The 19,405-nt window shown below is 35.9% G+C and overlaps 1 protein-coding gene across 1 annotated transcript in view; it reads right to left on the bottom strand.

The window, feature by feature from the left end:
- Positions 1–1,811: 1,811 nt before the first annotated feature.
- The window catches only part of LOC123252222 (dentin sialophosphoprotein), an 18,719-nt gene continuing 1,125 nt past the window's right edge, over positions 1,812–19,405 (bottom strand). Inside the window, exons 2-5 of the mRNA XM_044681616.1 lie at positions 17,353–17,414; positions 8,435–8,521; positions 4,606–5,553; positions 1,812–3,266 (exon numbers count right to left, since the gene is read on the bottom strand). Of these exons, the coding sequence (XP_044537551.1) occupies positions 1,812–3,266; positions 4,606–5,553; positions 8,435–8,521; positions 17,353–17,414 (2,552 nt within the window). The remainder of the gene's footprint in view (positions 3,267–4,605; positions 5,554–8,434; positions 8,522–17,352; positions 17,415–19,405) is intronic.

Below are 19,405 nucleotides of genomic sequence, written 5' to 3'. Positions count from 1 at the left end.
GTAGCCTGGCTTATTGGAAAGGAAAATGAATTTAAGAGTCTGATGTGAGATGTGGCACTTATGACACCACTCATCAAATCATGTACCCTCTCTAAGTTTCAATTTCTTCATCTGTAAGATGGGGTTAAGAATACTTGCCCCACACTCCCCAAACCCAAAGCACATAATAACAAAATGCTCTATGCCCTGTGACCATCCCTTTAAGTTTTAGAATCAATCAAGGAAGGGAGCAAACTAGGTTTGAAAAATTCCTAGATACCTCTGTTAGAGCAATCAGTCAAAAGGATGATTAATTGTACAAGGGAAACATCATAGTAGAGTAGGTACAGTACTGGACTTGAACTCAAAAAGATCGGATAGCTATCTTACCTCTGATCCATAACCAGAATTATGCAAGTACATTAGTTTTCACTTAACTTGACAGTTCTATAAGTCTGTAAATTGCAGCTGAGTTGCTGATCTATGAAGGGAGTTTCTACGTTGAGAGTTCTCGGGTGAAATCTCAAGTCCAAATCGAAAATAAAATAAGGGAGTAAGGAAGGAATTCCCCTGTGCCATCTTTTAGATCAGAATTAAATCTTTAAATATATCTGTGCGTTACATATCTTCTAAAATGCTACTTAGGCTATAGCATTTCTCTAATTAAAAGGGCTTGGGAATACATCCTTGACTGAAAATTACTGGTATTTATTTAAAGCCAATTAAAGGATCTTCTGTGACCTTTGGTTGCAAACATTACTCAAGAAGTAAAAAGAAACTTTCCAGGTAATTTTTAAGTTGCTACTGACTTCAAGACCTTAGACTGTGTCTAGACCAAGGAGATTTCTGAGAACTTGATGTGACTCTTAAGAGAGTTTTAGTCCTTAAAAGATAAATTTACTCTAAATTATTAGCCAATGTTTACATAGACAATAATCAAGTCATAATATGGTGTGGCTAATTTTTAAAGTTATACATGGAGATCATAGCACTAGATTTAGAATGTGTATCTCCCTGAGTTGAATCCAACACTGAGCTCCATAAGCAAAGTTTGATAGAAAGTACTTGATCAAATCTGCTTTTGGGGCCTTATGCTAAATTCCTGGTGGTTTACAGCTATAATTTTTCACCAAAATAGTGTTGTCAATATTTAAAATCAGAAGCACCTGTCAGAGCAATTCTCTGAAGACTATGATGAATATATTCTTTACAGAGATTAATCATCCCTCCACTTTGTTTTACAGAAAGTAGGGCATTAGACCAAATAATAATGTCAAAACCAGAGCATCTAGCTATTATCAAATGAGCCTTCCTTAACTGAAGGTAGTCATACAGAATTCATGCTTTCTGGAGCATGACAATGCTGCATACTTGTTTGTAACTATCTGTTATTGCTTATGGGAAGCATTCTATAGAACTTTTTGGAACCTGTAATTTGTGAAATGTAAGTTGCCATTTGGCAACCCAGTGAAGATTTAAGCTTAAAGTTTAGGTATTGTGCACCTAGCCAGTATTTTTCCACTATTGTTTCATATTTTACTTTGCCTTCGAATTTAAGTTAAAACACAAAGAAATTTCATTATCGTTGAATACATCTATATTTATGTAACCTATTGACTTAAAACACATCCAGATCAAGCATTCAGAATACTGAGTTAGTTTTCCTTTGGCTCCAGTTCTGACAGCTTGACAATTTTTGTAATTGTGTCTGAGGTGACACCTGACTTTCATCTCATTCTCTCTTGTTGGCTATACTTTTCCAGAAAATTTTAATTCTTAGAAATTACTTGGACTTTTCACAGAAGAAACTTTTCTACCTCCTGGCCTTTGTTCTAATCATCACTTGTTGAATGGTTACTGTCACTGCCTTCACTGACACTGCTGTCACTATCACTGTCACTGTCATTTCTGTTATTAGACTTGCCCTGATGGTTGTTATTATCACTATCAGATTTGCTGTCATCATCACTACTACTGCTGTCACTGCTATCAGAACTGCTGTCACTATCACTGCTGTCACTGCTATCAGAACTGCTGTCACTATCACTGCTGTCACTGCTATCAGAACTGCTGTCACTATCACTGCTGTCACTGCTATCAGAACTGCTGTCACTATCACTGCTGTCACTGCTATCAGATTTGCTGTCACTATCACTGCTGTCACTGCTATCAGATTTGCTGTCGCTATTGTCACTGCTATCAGATTTACTATCACTACTATCACTGCTGTCACTACTGTCACTATCACTGCTATCAGACTTGCTATCACTACTGTTACTGCTGTCACTACTATCACTGCTGTCACTATCACTGCTGTCACTGCTGTCACTACTGTCACTGCTGTCACTACTATCACTGCTGTCACTGCTGCCACTACTGTCACTGCTGTCACTACTATCACTGCTATCACTGCTGTCACTACTATCACTGTTGTCACTACTATCACTACTGTCACTGCTATCACTGCTGTCACTGCTATCACTGCTGTCACTACTATCACTACTGTCACTGCTATCACTACTGTCACTGCTATCACTGCTCTCACTACTATCACTACTGTCACTACTGTCACTGCTATCACTGCTGTCACTGCTGTCACTACTATCACTACTGTCACTGCTGTCACTACTGTCACTACTATCACTGCTGTCACTGCTATCACTGCTGTCACTGCTATCAGAACTGCTGTCACTATCACTGCTGTCACTGCTATCAGATTTGCTGTCACTATCACTGCTGTCATTGCTATCAGATTTGCTGTCACTATCAGATTTACTGTCACTGTCACTACTGTCACTACCACCATTTCCATTACTATTGTCACCACTATTGCTGCCATTATGGGTACTATCACTATCATTAGTGTCTGATATACTGTCACTATCTTCATCTCCTTCTGGTGAGTCACTGCCATTGCTATCACCAATTGATTCATCAGGTTCATTAGAATCAGTGCTCTTACTATTACTGATATCCTCACTTTCAGATTTGGCATCATCATTAGTGCTATCAGGGTCATCTCTTTGCATAGATTCATTGTCAAAATCATAGCTCTCATCATAGCCATCACTATTGCTTTCACTGCCAGTGTTGCTGGGTCCACCTTTGCCTCCAAGTTTAATTTTCAAGTTGTTTCCAACAGGTTCATTGTTAAACTTCCCTGCCATATCACCATATCCTTTGTCAGAAATAATGTCATCTTTAATTCTAAAAGCATCATTTATTTTCTCAGTTTCTTTAGTAGTTTCCAAACCACTGTCGTTGTTGGTCCCATTGTTTTCTACCTGCTATGAAATGAAAGGGGAAAGAAAATGTAAATAAAGCAACAATACTACCATAAAATAATGAAAATTGGACTGTTTCAGTTTCTCTGATACAATGCTAATCTAACTTAGATTTTAAAACCTTTCATTTAGAAATACAAATCAAAACAATTCTGAGATATTCTCTCACCTGTATAAAATTGGTTAAAATGATAAATAAAATATTTATAGAAGTTCTTTTTGTGGTGGCAAAGAACTGGAAACTGAGGGGATGGCCATCAATTGCTGAACAAGTTGTGTCATATTATTGTGAATGGAACACTATTGTACCATAAGAAATAATGAGTAGATTGGTTTTAGAAGAACTTAGAAAGATCCACATGAAATAATGAAGAATGAAATAAGCAGATCCAAGAGAACACTGAATACATCTACAGAATTAATATTTGAAGAATCACTTATTAATATCTACCTCCAAAGAAAGATCTGATAAATAGAAATATGAAAAACACAATTTATGTATACATATCTTTTTATCAGGTGATTCCTTCTCAGGTATAGGAATAGAGAGGCTGAGATACCTGGGAATGAATTCTATTTTAAAAATAAATAAATAAAAAGGAATTTTTTAGAAATGCTTTCATTTATGACATTTTTTTTACTTTGTTTAAACTTGAAAGATCTTCCCTCTCTGAATTCTTTAATAGTCACTTCAAATCTTCTGCCCCAGAGGAAATCTGAAGTAGAAAGAAAGCTGGATCATGTTTAAGAGTAGCTAGATGGGAATTCCTACTCTCTACCTTGGTGATCATGGGCCTAACCACCATTCCTAGCCATTTACCTCCATTTCTTCATTTGTAAAATCCAGTGCCAGGTCAGGAACCTTTGATTTGAACCTGGGTTCAAATCTAGTCTCAGACACTTTTTATCTGTGTGATTCTGGACAAACTACTTAACGCCAATTGCCTAGTCCTTGCCACTCTTTTGTCTTAGAAGTGACATTAAGACAGAAGGTGAAGGTTGTTTTTTGTTTGTTTGTTTTTTTATCTAATGCCATTGGACTAGATTATTCTAAGCTTCCTTCAAGTTCTGAATTCTATGGAATTCTGCCAGCAATGATTTGGTAAGTTCATTGTTGTTCAGGGCACAGTTTTAACAAGATTTTCAGCAAACTTGTAGAAACCTTAACTTCCAAAGTTGAACAGTGTCAATGCATCAAGGATTCTATATCTTTTTAATTTGAGTAGCTTGGAAGGTCAAAGTAGAAGAATGCAGTTTTTGATTTATTTGATTTGAAGGAAAACATATTTCTGTCTAACTGACTAGAAAAAGATAAAGAAATTATTCTGATTCTAAAACCTACCTTTTCTTGGACTTTGTTAATACTGATAGGACCTGATTCTTCATTTAATCCACTTTTACCACCTTTAACGGGTAAAGTCAGCTCCATGGTAACTTCCACAGTATTATCATGATTTTCATCACTCTTTGAAGTATTTTCTCCATTGAGGAAATCGTCATTGTCTCCAGTTTCATCTTCATTGGCATCACTTGAAGCTTTGCTTAAGCTATTATCACTGTCATATTCATTTCCATTATCCTGAATCTCATTACTAGGAAAGCCTGAATCCCTGTTATCAGCAGTGCTTTCATCTCTCTCCTCTGCTTTTTCTCCCTCATCATCACCAGAACCATTTTCATCATAGGTATCAGCTCCATTGCCACTAGCACCACCACCGATATCATTCCAGCTTTCATCTTCTCCATTGACATTTTTAGTTTCACCTTTTCCTGTTGGAGCCTTGGTTTGATTATCTCCATTCCCATCTCCTCTGTAAGGAGTTTTTTCATTTAGACCATCCGCATTTTTATCGGTGTTTCCATTTCCTTCATCTTCATTACCTCTACTCTTGCTTATATTTTCTTCTTGGACATTAGTAACTTCAATTTGATTTGTGTGGGTAACATTCTCTTCTTTGACATTTCTAGTAGTGGTTTCATTATTATTATACGTGACATTTCCTGCCTTATAAATGCTGTCTTTTAAACCATTTATTGTGTCATTATCTCCATTCCCATCTCTGTCTAATGTTTCTGGATAGATTTTTTCTCCATGTGTATATCCCTCTCCTTTAGCTAATTTGGGACTGGCATAATATCCCTTTTCTCCTGTCTCTGCATTCTTAATAACTTCCTCCTCTCCTTTGCTACTTCTGTTTTTATTTAGTTGCATGCTTTTTTCATCCTGATGTATGAGGTCTTCATTTGTTTTATTACTTCCTTTGGCAGTGCCATTGACAGTTATCTGATCCTAAAAGCAGGGATCAACAAATTAGAAAAATAATTTAATATCCTGTCCATTGACAATATATTTGAATAAAAGCTATGCCATCCTACCTAGGAGTAATTCAAAATCCTGAATCTAATTTAAAAAAATTTCATTTTGATCAGTGACTCATTTAAATGAAGGAGGAAGTATAGGGCATTAGAAAGAGAACTGATTTCAAAGCAAGAGGATCCTTAGTTTTAAACCTACCTCTTACTACTGATGTGAAATTGGCAAGTTACTTAATTTATCTGGGCCTCAGTTTCTCATCTGTAAATCAGATGGTCAATAAGCATTTATTAAACACCTACAACAGTGGTTCCCAGACTTTTTTGGCCTACCGTCCCCTTTCCAGAAAAAATATTACTTAGCGCCTCTGGAAATTAATTTTTTAAAATTTTAATAGCAATTAATAGGAAAGATAAATGCACCTGTGGCCATCACCGCTCCCCTGCATTGCTGCAGCACCCACCAGGGGGTGGTGGTGCCCACTTTGGGAATCACTGACCTATGATGTGCCAAGCATTATGTTAGCAATAGAGATATAAAAAGAGGCAAAGGACAATCTCTGCTTCAAGAAGCCCACAGCTTGGGGGCAGGTGGAGACAATAAGCAAACAAATATATACAAACAAACTACATTCAGAAAAAAATTTGAAAGAGAAAAAGCACTATAATTATAAGGAGTTGAGAAAGGCTTCTTATAGATGATGAGATTCTAGTTGGGACTTAAAGGAAACCAGAGAAAACAATAACAGAGATGAAAAGGAAGAGCATTCTAAGTGTGGGGGACTGCCAAAGAAAACTCCTGGAGCCAAAAGATGGAGGATGTTCATGGAACAACCAGGAGGCCAGTATTACTGGATTGAAGAGCATATATTGGGGAGAAAAGTGTAAGAAGACTGGAAAGAAGGGTGTTAGGTTATGATGGGGTTCGAGTACCAAACAAAAAGGATTTTGTATTTGATCCGGAAGGCATACGGAGACACAAGAGGTGCAAATTTGAGAATATTGGACTAAATGATTTCAAAAGTCTTTTGTAGCTCTAGAGCTTATGACCCTAGGCCCTGGATCAAATCGCTTATTTATTTTAGACTTCATTTTCCTCATCTTTAAAATTAGAAATCTGGTTGAAATGATCTCTAACGTTAAAATCAGCACAAAATTTCTGTTATTCTAAATCATCAGAAATATGTAACATGAATACACTTCTCAAAAGAATATTGAAAGCACCTGCCTTCTAACATGATATAGGCAGCATGAGGGAAGGGAGTTACCATCCTTGTGTGTGGTAAATAAAAATAAAACATATATATCATGTATATATATATATATATATATATATATATGCACTCGTACATACACATTTATAATTTTTTGTTGTTTTTATAAATTTCATTTAAAATCAAGAGTTTAAAGTTACAGAGTACTTTAAAATAGGTTTTGAAGAAGACAAATCAGCCAAAAATAATTTAAAGAGCATATTTCCAAAAGGAATATGGAACTGCCTTGGAATGATCATTGAAATATGCTGATCAAAAGAGAAATTTTCTTATTTAATTACTACAAATAATATTTATAGAATGCTTGATAGTAACAAAGTGATGTAGAGGGCCTCTGTATGGATACAAAGTATTTTTGGCAAGTGTACTTTGTATGTATATCTGCTCTAAGAGATGTTATCTCTATAATTTTAGAAGATCAGTGTATTTCCTTTGGGAAATGTGCTCATGCTATATGTTTCTGGTTATTTAGAATAAAAGAAGTTTTAACCAGATTTCTAATTTTATAGATTAGCAAAATGAGATCCAGGAGGAAGAATGAATTGATCAAGGTCAGAGAATCATGGATCTAGAAGAGTCCTTAAAGGTCATCAACTTGGAGGCAGCTGGTAGCTCAGTGGACTGAGAACCAGGCCTAGAGAGAGGAGGTCCTGGGTTCAAATCTGACCTCAGACACTTCCCAGCTGTGTGACCCTGGGCAAGTCACTTAACCCCCATTGCCTAGCCCTTATTACTCTTCTGCCTTGGAACTAACACACAGTATTGATTCTAAGATGGAAAGTAAAGATTTAAACAAATAAAACAAAGTCATCACCTCTAACATCTTGATTATATAGTAAATTGAACTGAGGACCAGAGGTAGAGTCAAGCTTCAGACTGAGTCCTCTGATTCTCTCAGGTAGAACAACTACTAATAATCTTGTTGATTTTTCATAATTCATAATTGAATGAATTTTTCTCATTTCAAAATTAATTTTAAGATTTTTATAGCTTTCCTAATAATTTTAAAATTGTTATGAATAAAATAATAATTTTGCTTGTTCATGACTGCAATTGACTCATTGTCCATTAATCAAAGATATACTTCAAAGTTTAGCCAACCGTTGCAGAAGATGTATCATGCATCTATTGTGTTTGAGCCCTATGTTGTTATTATTATCAACAAAGTGTGACAAACCAAAAATCAAGCCCTTACAGCAGAGGTTAGATATGATTGATTACATACTTTTGCAAGCATAGCTTGTGTATGGGAAATATCAGTGATGCACTAACCCCTGTTTCCTTTCTTTTATTGATACTTACATAGCAAAAGAGAAAAGTGCCTCAACGTAGAGCAGTTATTTTAAAAACCTAGTAGCACAAGTTCAAAATATAGATGACAATTTGATTATGATTTAACTGAATTTAAAGCTTTTATTGAGAGCCTATTAAATGGAAACATGTATTGCATGAAAGCACTGATAGCCTCTGGGAGTGAGGGAAGGGAAAAAAGGAGAAAATCAGCCTCTCCAAATGATTAATTTTCAAATGGAGCACACATAGAACTAAAAAAGAAAAAGAAAACACATTCCTGATGTCTGATACCTGTTTGGTCACTTCTGGTTTTCCTGGACAATCTAAATCCACAGATTTATTAAAAGCATATTTCTCTTGGAGTCTGCTCTGAGAAACCTGTCAAATTAAAAATACAATATTAAAATGTGTTAGAAACATGCTTAATCTTCTAAAAATGATTTTGTGAAAAACATAAAGAAAACAAACATGTCAAAAACATAGAAGATAAACGAAAACATAAAGGTTTAAACCAGGCATAACCTTTAAAAAATGCATACAGCTCCAAATTTTATTGATAAATTGATCAGCCTAAATAAAATCCTAGTTTGGGGATGCCTGTGGGAAAAAAAGGTCCGAGTTATTTTCTGGGGATTTATCTTCTCTTGGATAGTGTCTCTACCTTACTCCTCCAAAAACACACACACACACACACACACACACACACACACACACACACACACACACACATCCCCTTCTGGTTTTCCAGATTTGCAAGTCCACAAAAATCATTGATGAAGAATTTTAATAAAGATTTTAAAATATTTTATTGATACATTTTGTTTTTATATAACTCATTTCTGAATATATCCTTCCCCCTCCCAAATGAGTCATCCCTTGTTACAAAGAATTTTTTATAGCATAAAAAAGTATTTTACCAAAACCTAACAGCATATTAATCATGTACATGTTCATAGTTCCCTTCATCTGAAAAAAAAAAAAGAAGTATTTTCAGTACTCATCTCCAGGACAAAGTATAGACATTCAATATTCTATAACACTGTTGGTGGCCTTCTTTGTTATCAGTCTACTTTGGTAATTCCCCCAAGATCATTGAGATCTGAGAATCTCCTCTGAGCATCCACTCCTATGATCTGGCATCTTCTCAATGATCTATTTCCTTCTAACATGGCATTTTATCACGGCCCACAGTTTGCTCTGGTTGCTTTTATTGCTTTTTTTTTTTTTAATGTTCTTTGGTAAAGTGACATTTATTACTCTCTGTTTCCTCCCTGTTTTCCATAGGTCTCTCCCTAATTTTCTGCATGTTATTGTTCATTGTCTTCTCAATATGATTGCTTTTTTCAAGCATATGCACACACACTAAACATTTACAATGCCACGGAGTAAGAAGATCTATGATGTCTTCTTTCCAAAATGCAACAACCATTTTTCCTAAAGCTACTCTCCAAAGCAGAGGTGTCAAATATGTGGTCTCTGGCCATGTGGCTCGTAACAGTACCCAAATCAGATCAAACTGTAACTTGGAAATATTTTAACAAAATAAATAAAAATACAGAAACCAAAAAACAATAACAACCATTGATTGTTGCTGTCCAACTATTTGTGATCCCTTTGGGGATTTTCTTGGCAAAGATATTGGAGTGATTCGTTATTTCCTTCTTTAACTCATTTTGCAGATAAGGAGATCAGGGAAAACAGGATAAAGTGACTTGCCTAGAGAGTAAGTCTCTGAACTCATTCCTGATTCCAGACTTGGCACGCTACCTACTGTACCATGTAGCTGCCTTATGTAGAGATTAGTAGTCCTTGTTTTTATATGAAACTACTTTAGAGCACACTCTTGTCCTGATCATAATCAAGGTAGAAGAGGAGTGACTAGGAAGTTGGGGGAAGAAATCCTTTGAAGTATCTGAGTTCTCTACTGCTATTGCTCACATTACTACCCTCTCCGTCATCTTTAGAATCTTCTCCAATCTTAGTAAGAGGCAAAAATAATAATGTTATATATTACTTATAATATATTGTTATGCATTATTAATTATTAATATGTTATACATTATATATAATTTGTATTTTTATATTTATGTTATATTTATATAAACTACATGCCAAACATTGTGCTAAGTGCTCATTTGTTTCTCAAGATCCTGAGTGTCAGGTGCTATTATAATTCCCATTTTACAGCTGAGGAAACAAAAGTTAAATGACTTGCCTAAGATCCCATAGCTAGTAAGTGTCTGAAGTCAGATTTGAACTTAGGTGTTCCTGACTTCAAGTCCAGTGTTCTATCTACTAAGCCACCTAGTTGCCTCTATTATTAAGCTTAGTATTAAGTTTAGTATTTTTCATTCCATTGCTTTGGGCGGCTAGAATCTAAGACAGATTCTAGGTACACTCTGAAGCCCCTGTGCAGATATTCAAATGCCCTGAAAAAAAAAGTCAAATGTCTCTGTCTTTTATTCCCTGCAAGACATTGGCCAAATCATTCCACCTCATTTTGGTTTTCTCATCTGTAAAATGAGAATGTTTGTTCAGATAATCTCTATGTTTCTCTTCCAACTCTAGTCCTGTGAGTCAACTACTCCAAGATTCTCTGGGGTGTCTCCTCTTCAATAGCTAATGCAATTGTTTTTTTTTCTTTCATATAAGATGAGAGAGGAGTATTGATGGGGAAAATGTGGCTGTTACTATTATAATTTCCTGTGTTTGCCATATGTTTATGTTAATTTATTTTAAAATTGGAATTACAGAGCACATATATATGTATAGATATGTATAGATAAATATATAGATAGATATATAGATATAGGTATAGAACATATAGAAGCAAATAATGGGCACAAGAGTTTAACATAATTTGAGGATAGCAAACAAATGAATAGGAATGAATCATTTCAATTAACCTTCTAACAAGGAAGGGAGTTGAAAATTCAGTCAAATGATATGAGAATGAAAGATCTAGCTTTAGTTTGGAGGAACAGCTAAAAGAAGTATGCTATTTCTCCTCATTAAAATGTGGAATATTTATGTATTTACCACAATCAAGTGTCAACTGGCTCAAAAAAAAAAGATCTCTCTGCTAAAGAAGAAGAGGATTAAGAAATACCTCTCTACTCTTAAGGTAATCAAGGAGAATTGATAATGAAATGTTCCTTAAACAGAATCACACACACACACACACACACACACAGAGCTAGATCTGTAGAAGGAAAGGAAAATTCTGATTTGTATCAGGAGGCTAGATAATAGAATAATTTCAGAAAGTAGGAAAAAGGGGATGAGGAGGACTACAGAACACTTCAAGTTAAAAAGAGGTTCTTCCAAAAGAGGAGGACATTTAACATTAAAGAAAATGATGAAGTTAGTTTAAGGGGGATTCCAGATGAGAGATCATCCAGTAAAAGTCAGAAGAAGAACTAAATATTGTGTTGATGATTCCCAGATGAGAAATGCTATGGCATTCATTTGTTTACATGATAACAATAACGGACGATTTGTATCTTCTCAAAGCATATATCTAAAGTGTAACAGAAAACTTTCCTAGGCTTGTTAAATTGAATAATTATCGTGGGCAGCTGGGTGGCTCAGTGGATTGAAAATCAGACCTAGAGATGGGAGGTCATCGATTCAAATCTGGCCTCAGATACTTCCTACCTGTGTGACCCTGGGCAAGTCACTTGACCCCCATTGCCTAGCCCTTACCACTCTTCTGCCTTAGAATCAATACATACTATTGATTCTAAGACAGAAGGTGAGGGTTTTTATTTTTCAAAATAATGAATAATTATCATTCATTTAGGCACAAATTCTTCTAGAGAAAACTTAGCCTTTTAAATTAACTTTATATGTATAATTGATATTTTGTTGCTTATCTTCTTAATAGGTGGGAGAGGGTTAGAATTGGGAACTGAAAATTGTTTTAAATGAATGTTAAAATAAAAAAGTTAAATAAAAAAGAAAGGATTTCTGGTTATTGTTAAGATTTGGGAAATAAACTGTAGCTCTTAAAAGTACGGGTGTTATTTTCACCACTCTTGACCATTAAAAACAAAAGATTCATGGGGGCAGCTGGGTGGCTCAGTGAATTGAGAGCCAGGTCTAGAGACGGGAGGTCCTAGATTCAAACCCAGCCTCAGACACTTCCTAGCTGTGTGACCCTGGGCAAGTCACTTAATCCCATTGCCTAACCCTTATTGCTCGTCTGCCTTGGAGACTCCAAGACAGATTCTGGTAAGGGTTTAAAAAAAAAAAACACGATTCATAAGAGAAAAGCAAATTTGGATGGTGAACAGCAGGTGAAGATGATGATGCCCAGGAAAAGGATTTCTGGACCATGTCTTAGAGTACAAACTACCTACATAAATCCTCTAAACTACACATCACAGAGAATAGGTATGTTGTAGAAAGAACAGTAGCAAAGATGAACAGAAACTTGCAGAAGATGGAATATACAAAGAGAGCCCTTACTAAAATATATAGCCTCAGACATCCATTCACAGATGCATCAAATGGGACTAACAAGTAAAATGAACTAAGGGCCTTAACAAAAGAGAGTAAACTTGACCATCACTAAGATGTGATAGGCCAGGACTCATGTCTCGGTATGAAAGGGTATTATTTGAAAGGAAAAGGACAGTTAAATATATTCATGTCAGGAAATTGAAGAACTCAAGGAAGTCAGAGTTTAGTTGAGCACTTGGCTGCAGCTTAATGAGGGAAGAAGCAGAGGTGAAATTTTTTCATAGATGACCTGTACAGAAAGAGAAAATCGATGAGGAATTCAGGAAACAAATCATAAGGCTGGCACAGAGATAGCCTACAATAGATATCTGCAAAGTGAATGATCACTTTCTTTTCAGGTATTATTTCTGAGTTCAAAGATTCCATGACTCTAAATCCCCAAATATTAAAAAAAAAAAGCGGTTTAAGATATTTTACAATATCTTGACTACTACTACTAAAAATAGCTAACTTAATACTTGCTATATGTCAGACACTCTGCTAACCACTTTTACAATTATAAAGTTTTAGATTTCATTTTCCCCCTGCAAAAGGAGTGAATATCATAAGAAACATTTAACAAAAATTCTACAGTAAAGAACACTCTTAAGGAAGCTTCCTGGGAAGGTGGGTTTGAGAAGGGGTAGAAGTGCTTACCGGAATGGCCTCTGCTGTTGCCAAGATGAAGAAAACTATGATAGTCTTCATTTTCTTTGGCGGCAGGAATAGGCTATTTTTAAAAAATATAGTAAAATTTTAATTGCAAAGCAGAATAAACATGAATAAGAATTTGGTTTATTTAAATTTATTTAAAAACCTGTCCTGTGTTTAGGCACTGGTCACAAATCCAACTTCACGCTAATCCAACTATGTCTTAAATATGGCAGAAACATGGTCAGAAAGTCAAGGGAAGATGGTGGTATAGTTCCACCAAGCTTAGCACCAAACACCCATCTGTTTGCTTATACTAACAGAGTAACAGTGGCCTAATTGAAATTTCCAAAACAGATTTCCAGAAAAACCTACATTCTAATGTAATTATGAAACATGATATATATTTAAATGTTTGTTGATTAAAGAGTATCTTCTCTTATCCTTTCATTTAAAAGATAAGGAAGGGAGGAAAACAATTTAGATCATATAATTTCAGAAAACTTATGTGGAAAACTGCTTTACATGTAATTGGTAAAATAAAATATCTTTACCCAAAAAAGTAAAAGATATGGAAACTGAGTGAAAGGAAATCATGGTTTTCCTGAGGTCACACACTCTCTTCCTTAGAACAGAGATAGTGTCTTAACCCAGCTCCTCTGACAGATTGAAATACCAGTCTGTTAGTCCATCAATAATAAGCTTTATTAAGCTCCTTCTGTGTGCCAGACACTGTGCCAAACATTGGGGATACAAAAAGGAGGCAAAAATGAAGCAAAAAAAAAAGTCTGCCCTCAAGGAGCTCCCAATCTCACGGGGGAGAAAAAGATACACTATTCTTCATATTGTAATACCCTGTAACATGTCTCCAGTGTGATGTGTATTACATTACATTGCATAGTCATATCACAAATATTACTATGGTCAGAAGAAAGAAAAGATGATTCTATATTTCCCTCATGCCTTATCCAATTCCCACCTCCAAAATCATGAAATTCAACCACATCTCATTCATGTCTCCTATGTGTTTGGTTGCATTTAATACTGATAAAATCAATAATTGTTATAAATATTTATCTTATCCTTTTGTTATTACCTCTCGCAAAGGGTTTTCAACATTTATTCCATGTCATATACACATTTTAACTTAATCCCACTCTTAAATTTAAAACACATAACAGATGTTAGATGTGATAGATCTGTTTGCCATGCCAGCATCTGCATGAGAATTCCAATCAACTGAACAGTAAAGGGTTTCTTTCCCAGATTTCTGGAACAACAAAGTGTCAGATTTATTGATTCTTCCCAGACCCATTTCTATCTACGCTTGGATAGCCAGTAGGTCAGTGTTTTTTAAGGTACCCAGATTAATTTAGCATTTATTCTCCCAGAGGTTGTCATGCTTCCCACCCCCCCTTATGTTCTCTTGATTTGATACATTATAATGGGGGGGGGGTAGAGGACAATCCAAAGTTTAAAAGTTATCTAAACTTCAAATTTGTCTCTTGAGCAAATTATCTTTGAAACTATATAGTATAAAATCAGGAACATTTCTGGTCCTACCTTGACAAGTCTTCGGAGGAACTATGAAAATCCAGAATTGATCTTTTTCTTTGAAGAAGAGTGGTAATGAGGTGTTGTACGGTATTTTTGTATGACTGTTGTGTAGCTACTGAAATTTAAACTCCGTTTCAAAATTATATCCACCAATCACCATCTGGAAGCCCACCTCATATGGGCTTGTGAGGTGTGGCTGGAACCATGAAGCTCATATTAACTTCCCACATACTGCTATATGTTTGCTCCTGAAATCCTTGGTTGCAAAGTGACTAGACTGACTTTTACTTAATTAAATAGCTCCTGCCTGGCTGGTTTAGCATCTTAAATATAGAGAATTAGCATGGCCCCAGCACCCAGAGCACCACTTAACTCTGTCACCCCGACATTTCTTTTCCTGTTAGGGTTGGTAATCTAAGAAAACTCTAGGTTTCATAAGTAAATATGACTGTCTATTTAAGACCCCTATCATTCCTGAGGTGGATGTTTAAGTTACTGTGCTATAATTCAAATGGTGGCAACGACTTTGCCTGAGGGACCTTTGAAAATCTATAAATAGTAAGTGTGGAGAAGCCTTCCTGTTCTAAAGGAACAGTAAGGCATGAGACACAAAAACAACAGCCCCTCTCTCACACACGAAAAAATAATTTTGTCCATGCTGATGGTCTTCACAAGAAGAGAAAATGAATAAACTTCAGAAAAAACTTCAAAATAAGAAGACTTTTTTTTGTAGTAACAGTCAATATGCAAACCAAGAAGCAAAATAGAAAAAAGGATTCTATTATCCATAGAAAAGTCATTTCTCTATCCAACTGAGGGATTAACCTAACAAAAAGATCATCCCTTCATGGGACATCATTTTAAGATTACATTAAAATTTATTCAATTATTAAATTAAACAACTTATAAACAAAGGATTGCAAATAAGCAATGGATGTCTTAGTGTGTGTGACACTAGGTAGTGTGACAATAATAATAACTTAGAAATAGTACAAGCAAGGGCTTTTTTTTTTTTTTTTTAGGCCTAGCATTTTTTGAGGTCCTCCATCTTTCACTCTCCTCCAAGCTGAGCTTTTTGTACTCTATGGATTTTGCCACCATGACTCAGCTACTCAATTACCTTGAAACATCCCTCAGTACCTAGGACTTTCTCACCCTGCAATGTCCTTCTGCTATACTGACCTCTTCTCTCACTGACAAGTTCTTTTCAGGTGAGCCCAAGGCTGTCTGTGTTTCATTCTGCTCCAGGCTATGTTTCAGACTCTAAGGACTTTGCCATCATTCCTCAGCACCTCACAGGCACTCTTTATTCTGCTCCCCCACACACTTTCTAGCATCCTTTTATTTTTATTAGAATATAAGAATATACAGAAAGAATATATTTTATTGGAGTATAAGCATTTTGAGAACAGAAATTATCTTTCTTTTTGCTTTTATCTGTATTCCCAGCACACTGCCTGGTATATAATAAAAGCTTAATAGATACTTACTGTTGGTCTACCAACCACCAGTTCAAAAATGAAGAAAAAAGTTCTAGGATGTGGACTTGAAATCCAAATCATTTGGGGGCATGAAAGCAGGCTGCCAATTATGATTAATTAGTTATAAAGACTTCTCTAATTGGAGAAATGTTATTTGAAATTCAATGTGTAGACTAGTGATACCATATCCCCTGGACCTTTACATTCATCCATTTCAGCTTCAATAGTCAATAAATATTTATTAAGCACCTGCTATGTGTCAGGCACTATGTATGATAAATACCAGGCATACAAATAAATGTAAAACACAGTCCTTCTTCTCTAGAAGTTCATATTCTAATAGGGAAGATAACACGAGAACAACTACTTATAAACAGGTTATATACAGGCTACATTGGAAATAATGAAGAGACAGAAGGTACTGGGATGAAAGGGAATCTGGAAAGCCTTCCTATAAAAGGTAGAATTTAACATGGAAATTGAAGGAAGCCAGGGAATTCAGGAGGTGGAAATGAGGGAAGAGAGAATTCCAGGAATGGGAGACAATCAGGAAAAATGCCCAGAGATGGGAGATGGAGTGTATTGTTTGTGGAATAGTCAGGAAGCCAGTGTCACTGGCTCAAAATGTATACAGGAGGAAGAAGACTGGAAAAGGATGAGGGAGGTTTTAAAGGACTCTCAAGAACTTTGTATTTGATTTGGGAAGTGATAGGGACCCATAGGAGTTTACTGAGTAGGGCATGTGTCATGGTTAGACCTCCTCTTTAAGAAGACCACTTTGACAACTGAATAAAGAAAAGACTAAAGTAGATAGAGATTTGTGGCAAGGGTAAAAATTGGCAGGCTATTGCAACAGTCTGGTGTGACATAGTAAGGGCCTGCAGCAAGGTGATAACAATGTCAGAGGAAAGAAGGGAGACATATATAGGAGATTCTGTAAAGGGAAAATAGGCCTTGGCAACAGATTGGTTATGGCAGTGGGGAAGCAGTGAGAGATAGTGAGGAGTCAAAAATGACCCTTAGGTTGCAAGCCTGGGGGACTGTGAAGATGGTGGTGCCCTCAACAGTAACAGAGAAGGCTGGGAATAAGAGAATTGGAGAGAAAGATAGTGAATTCAATTTTAGATATGTTGAATTTAAGATATTCATGGGAAATCCAGTTTAAGGTTTCTAATAAGTAATTAGAAACACAAACCTGGAAGTCATCAGAGAGTTTAGGACTGAATTATGAGATTGAAGAGTTAAAGGCATAGAAAAAATAACTAGATATATGGGATCTAAAAAAAAAATCACAATATAAAATGTTGTAAAGGCGTAAGAGAAAAGGATGAAGGATAAAGCACTATAAACATGCATGGTTGGTGTGCATGGCATGGATGAAGACTGAGCAAACAAAATTGAAAAGAAGTCAGACAAGTTGAAGGAAAACCAAGAAAGAAGTGTCTTGACAAATGCTGGAGGGGATGTGGAAAAACAGGGATGCTAATGCACTTGTTGGTGGAGTTATGAACTAGTTCCACCATTTTGGAGAACAATTTGGAACTATACCCAAAAGGCTATAAAGCTGTTCATATCCTTTGGACCCAACAACACCATTGCTACATTTTTTTTGGCTGCATGTCCTAAAACAAACTCTTTAATCACATTTATGATTTCATTGAAGAAGGTCAGATCAAGCTCTTCAATCTTAAAACTTATGGGCTATTTCATGGGGAAAGGAGAGAAAGAAGTGGGAAGTGGAGTGGGAAAGAGAAATCAAATCACATCCTGGCCACTGGGAAGTGACCCATATTCTTATGAAAGGGTCAACAGGCATGTTTCCAGAGAAGTAATTAAGAGAGGTATGACCAAAACTGAAGCAAACCATGTGAAAAGGAAGAAAGAGATAGGATAGGGACTATAGCCTCAACCAACAAGACTGGTCACTTCTGAAATTGCATCTAATTTCAAAAGAACGACAGTTTTACTATGAAATGTGGTGAGAAAAGTAAAGAGAAGTTTTGAAATGTTGCTCTCTATCCAAAGCAAAAGTTTTATCTGTGTGATGATATAATCACAAGAAGAAGTGGGGAAAAAACATGGTATAAAAGCAACCCTGAGATGTTCCTGCCAGGTAGGTAGAGAGACCACACACACCACACACACACACACACACACACACACACACACACACAATCTTGAATGATGACCCTGGATTTTTCAACTACTAGAAATGAAAAGTTCTGTATAGTCTTAATAGATAATATTTGTACAGAGATCTTTACAAGTTTTACTCATGGAAACCCTCAAGAGGACCATTTTCATCAGGAACTCAATATACTTTAATCTGTGGGGCCTTCTCTTCAAATGACATAACACACTTATGTCTAATGGTGATGAGCCTGGCAACACCTGTGAATTCAAGGTATCAGATTTTTAAAACACTTTAATGAGATCTATGGAAATATTAGGGGGACTTCAAAAGATTTCTGTCTTTACTACAATTCCTTCCTCATTCTATTGGAATATCAGAGCATTGTTAGTGTCCATTGTTGCAGGAACACTTCCTGAAAGATGGAGGAAGTTACCTTTCCTCTAAATTTGTAATACATCATCCCCTTATATGCTTTCTGTGTTAAATTTTAGTCAACACAATATGGAAGATAGAAAGTAGACCTGGAAGACAGCATGTTCCAGTCCCACCTCTGACACAGTTTGGCTGTGTTTGGCAAATCACCAGACCGCAGTAAGGTGAAAAGAATGTCTATACATTGAGCAATTTCCTCACCAGGAAGTTCCCTATATAAATAAAATCATAAATCCAGTCCCTGTCCATAACCCTACAGAGGGAATGTGTAGAAGCAAGAACAATTTTAGGGGGAGGAAAGTAACAAAAGTGTTAAAATGCTTCTGGAATTGGTGATGATCTGCCTGGGTAGAAGAAGTTTTCTCATTGAAAATTCCTTCTATCAAGAAAATTATTACAAGTCCAATGAAAAAGAAAGAAAAGAAAAATGGAAGAAAGGAAGGGATGAAGGAAGGAAGGAAGGAAGGAAGGAAGGGAGGGAGGGAGGGAGGGAGGAAGGAAGGA

The sequence above is a fragment of the Gracilinanus agilis genome, chromosome 6 (assembly GCF_016433145.1).
Source record: "Gracilinanus agilis isolate LMUSP501 chromosome 6, AgileGrace, whole genome shotgun sequence".
Classification (NCBI taxonomy): domain Eukaryota; kingdom Metazoa; phylum Chordata; class Mammalia; order Didelphimorphia; family Didelphidae; genus Gracilinanus; species Gracilinanus agilis.
This window is presented reverse-complemented; position numbering and strand designations above follow the sequence as displayed.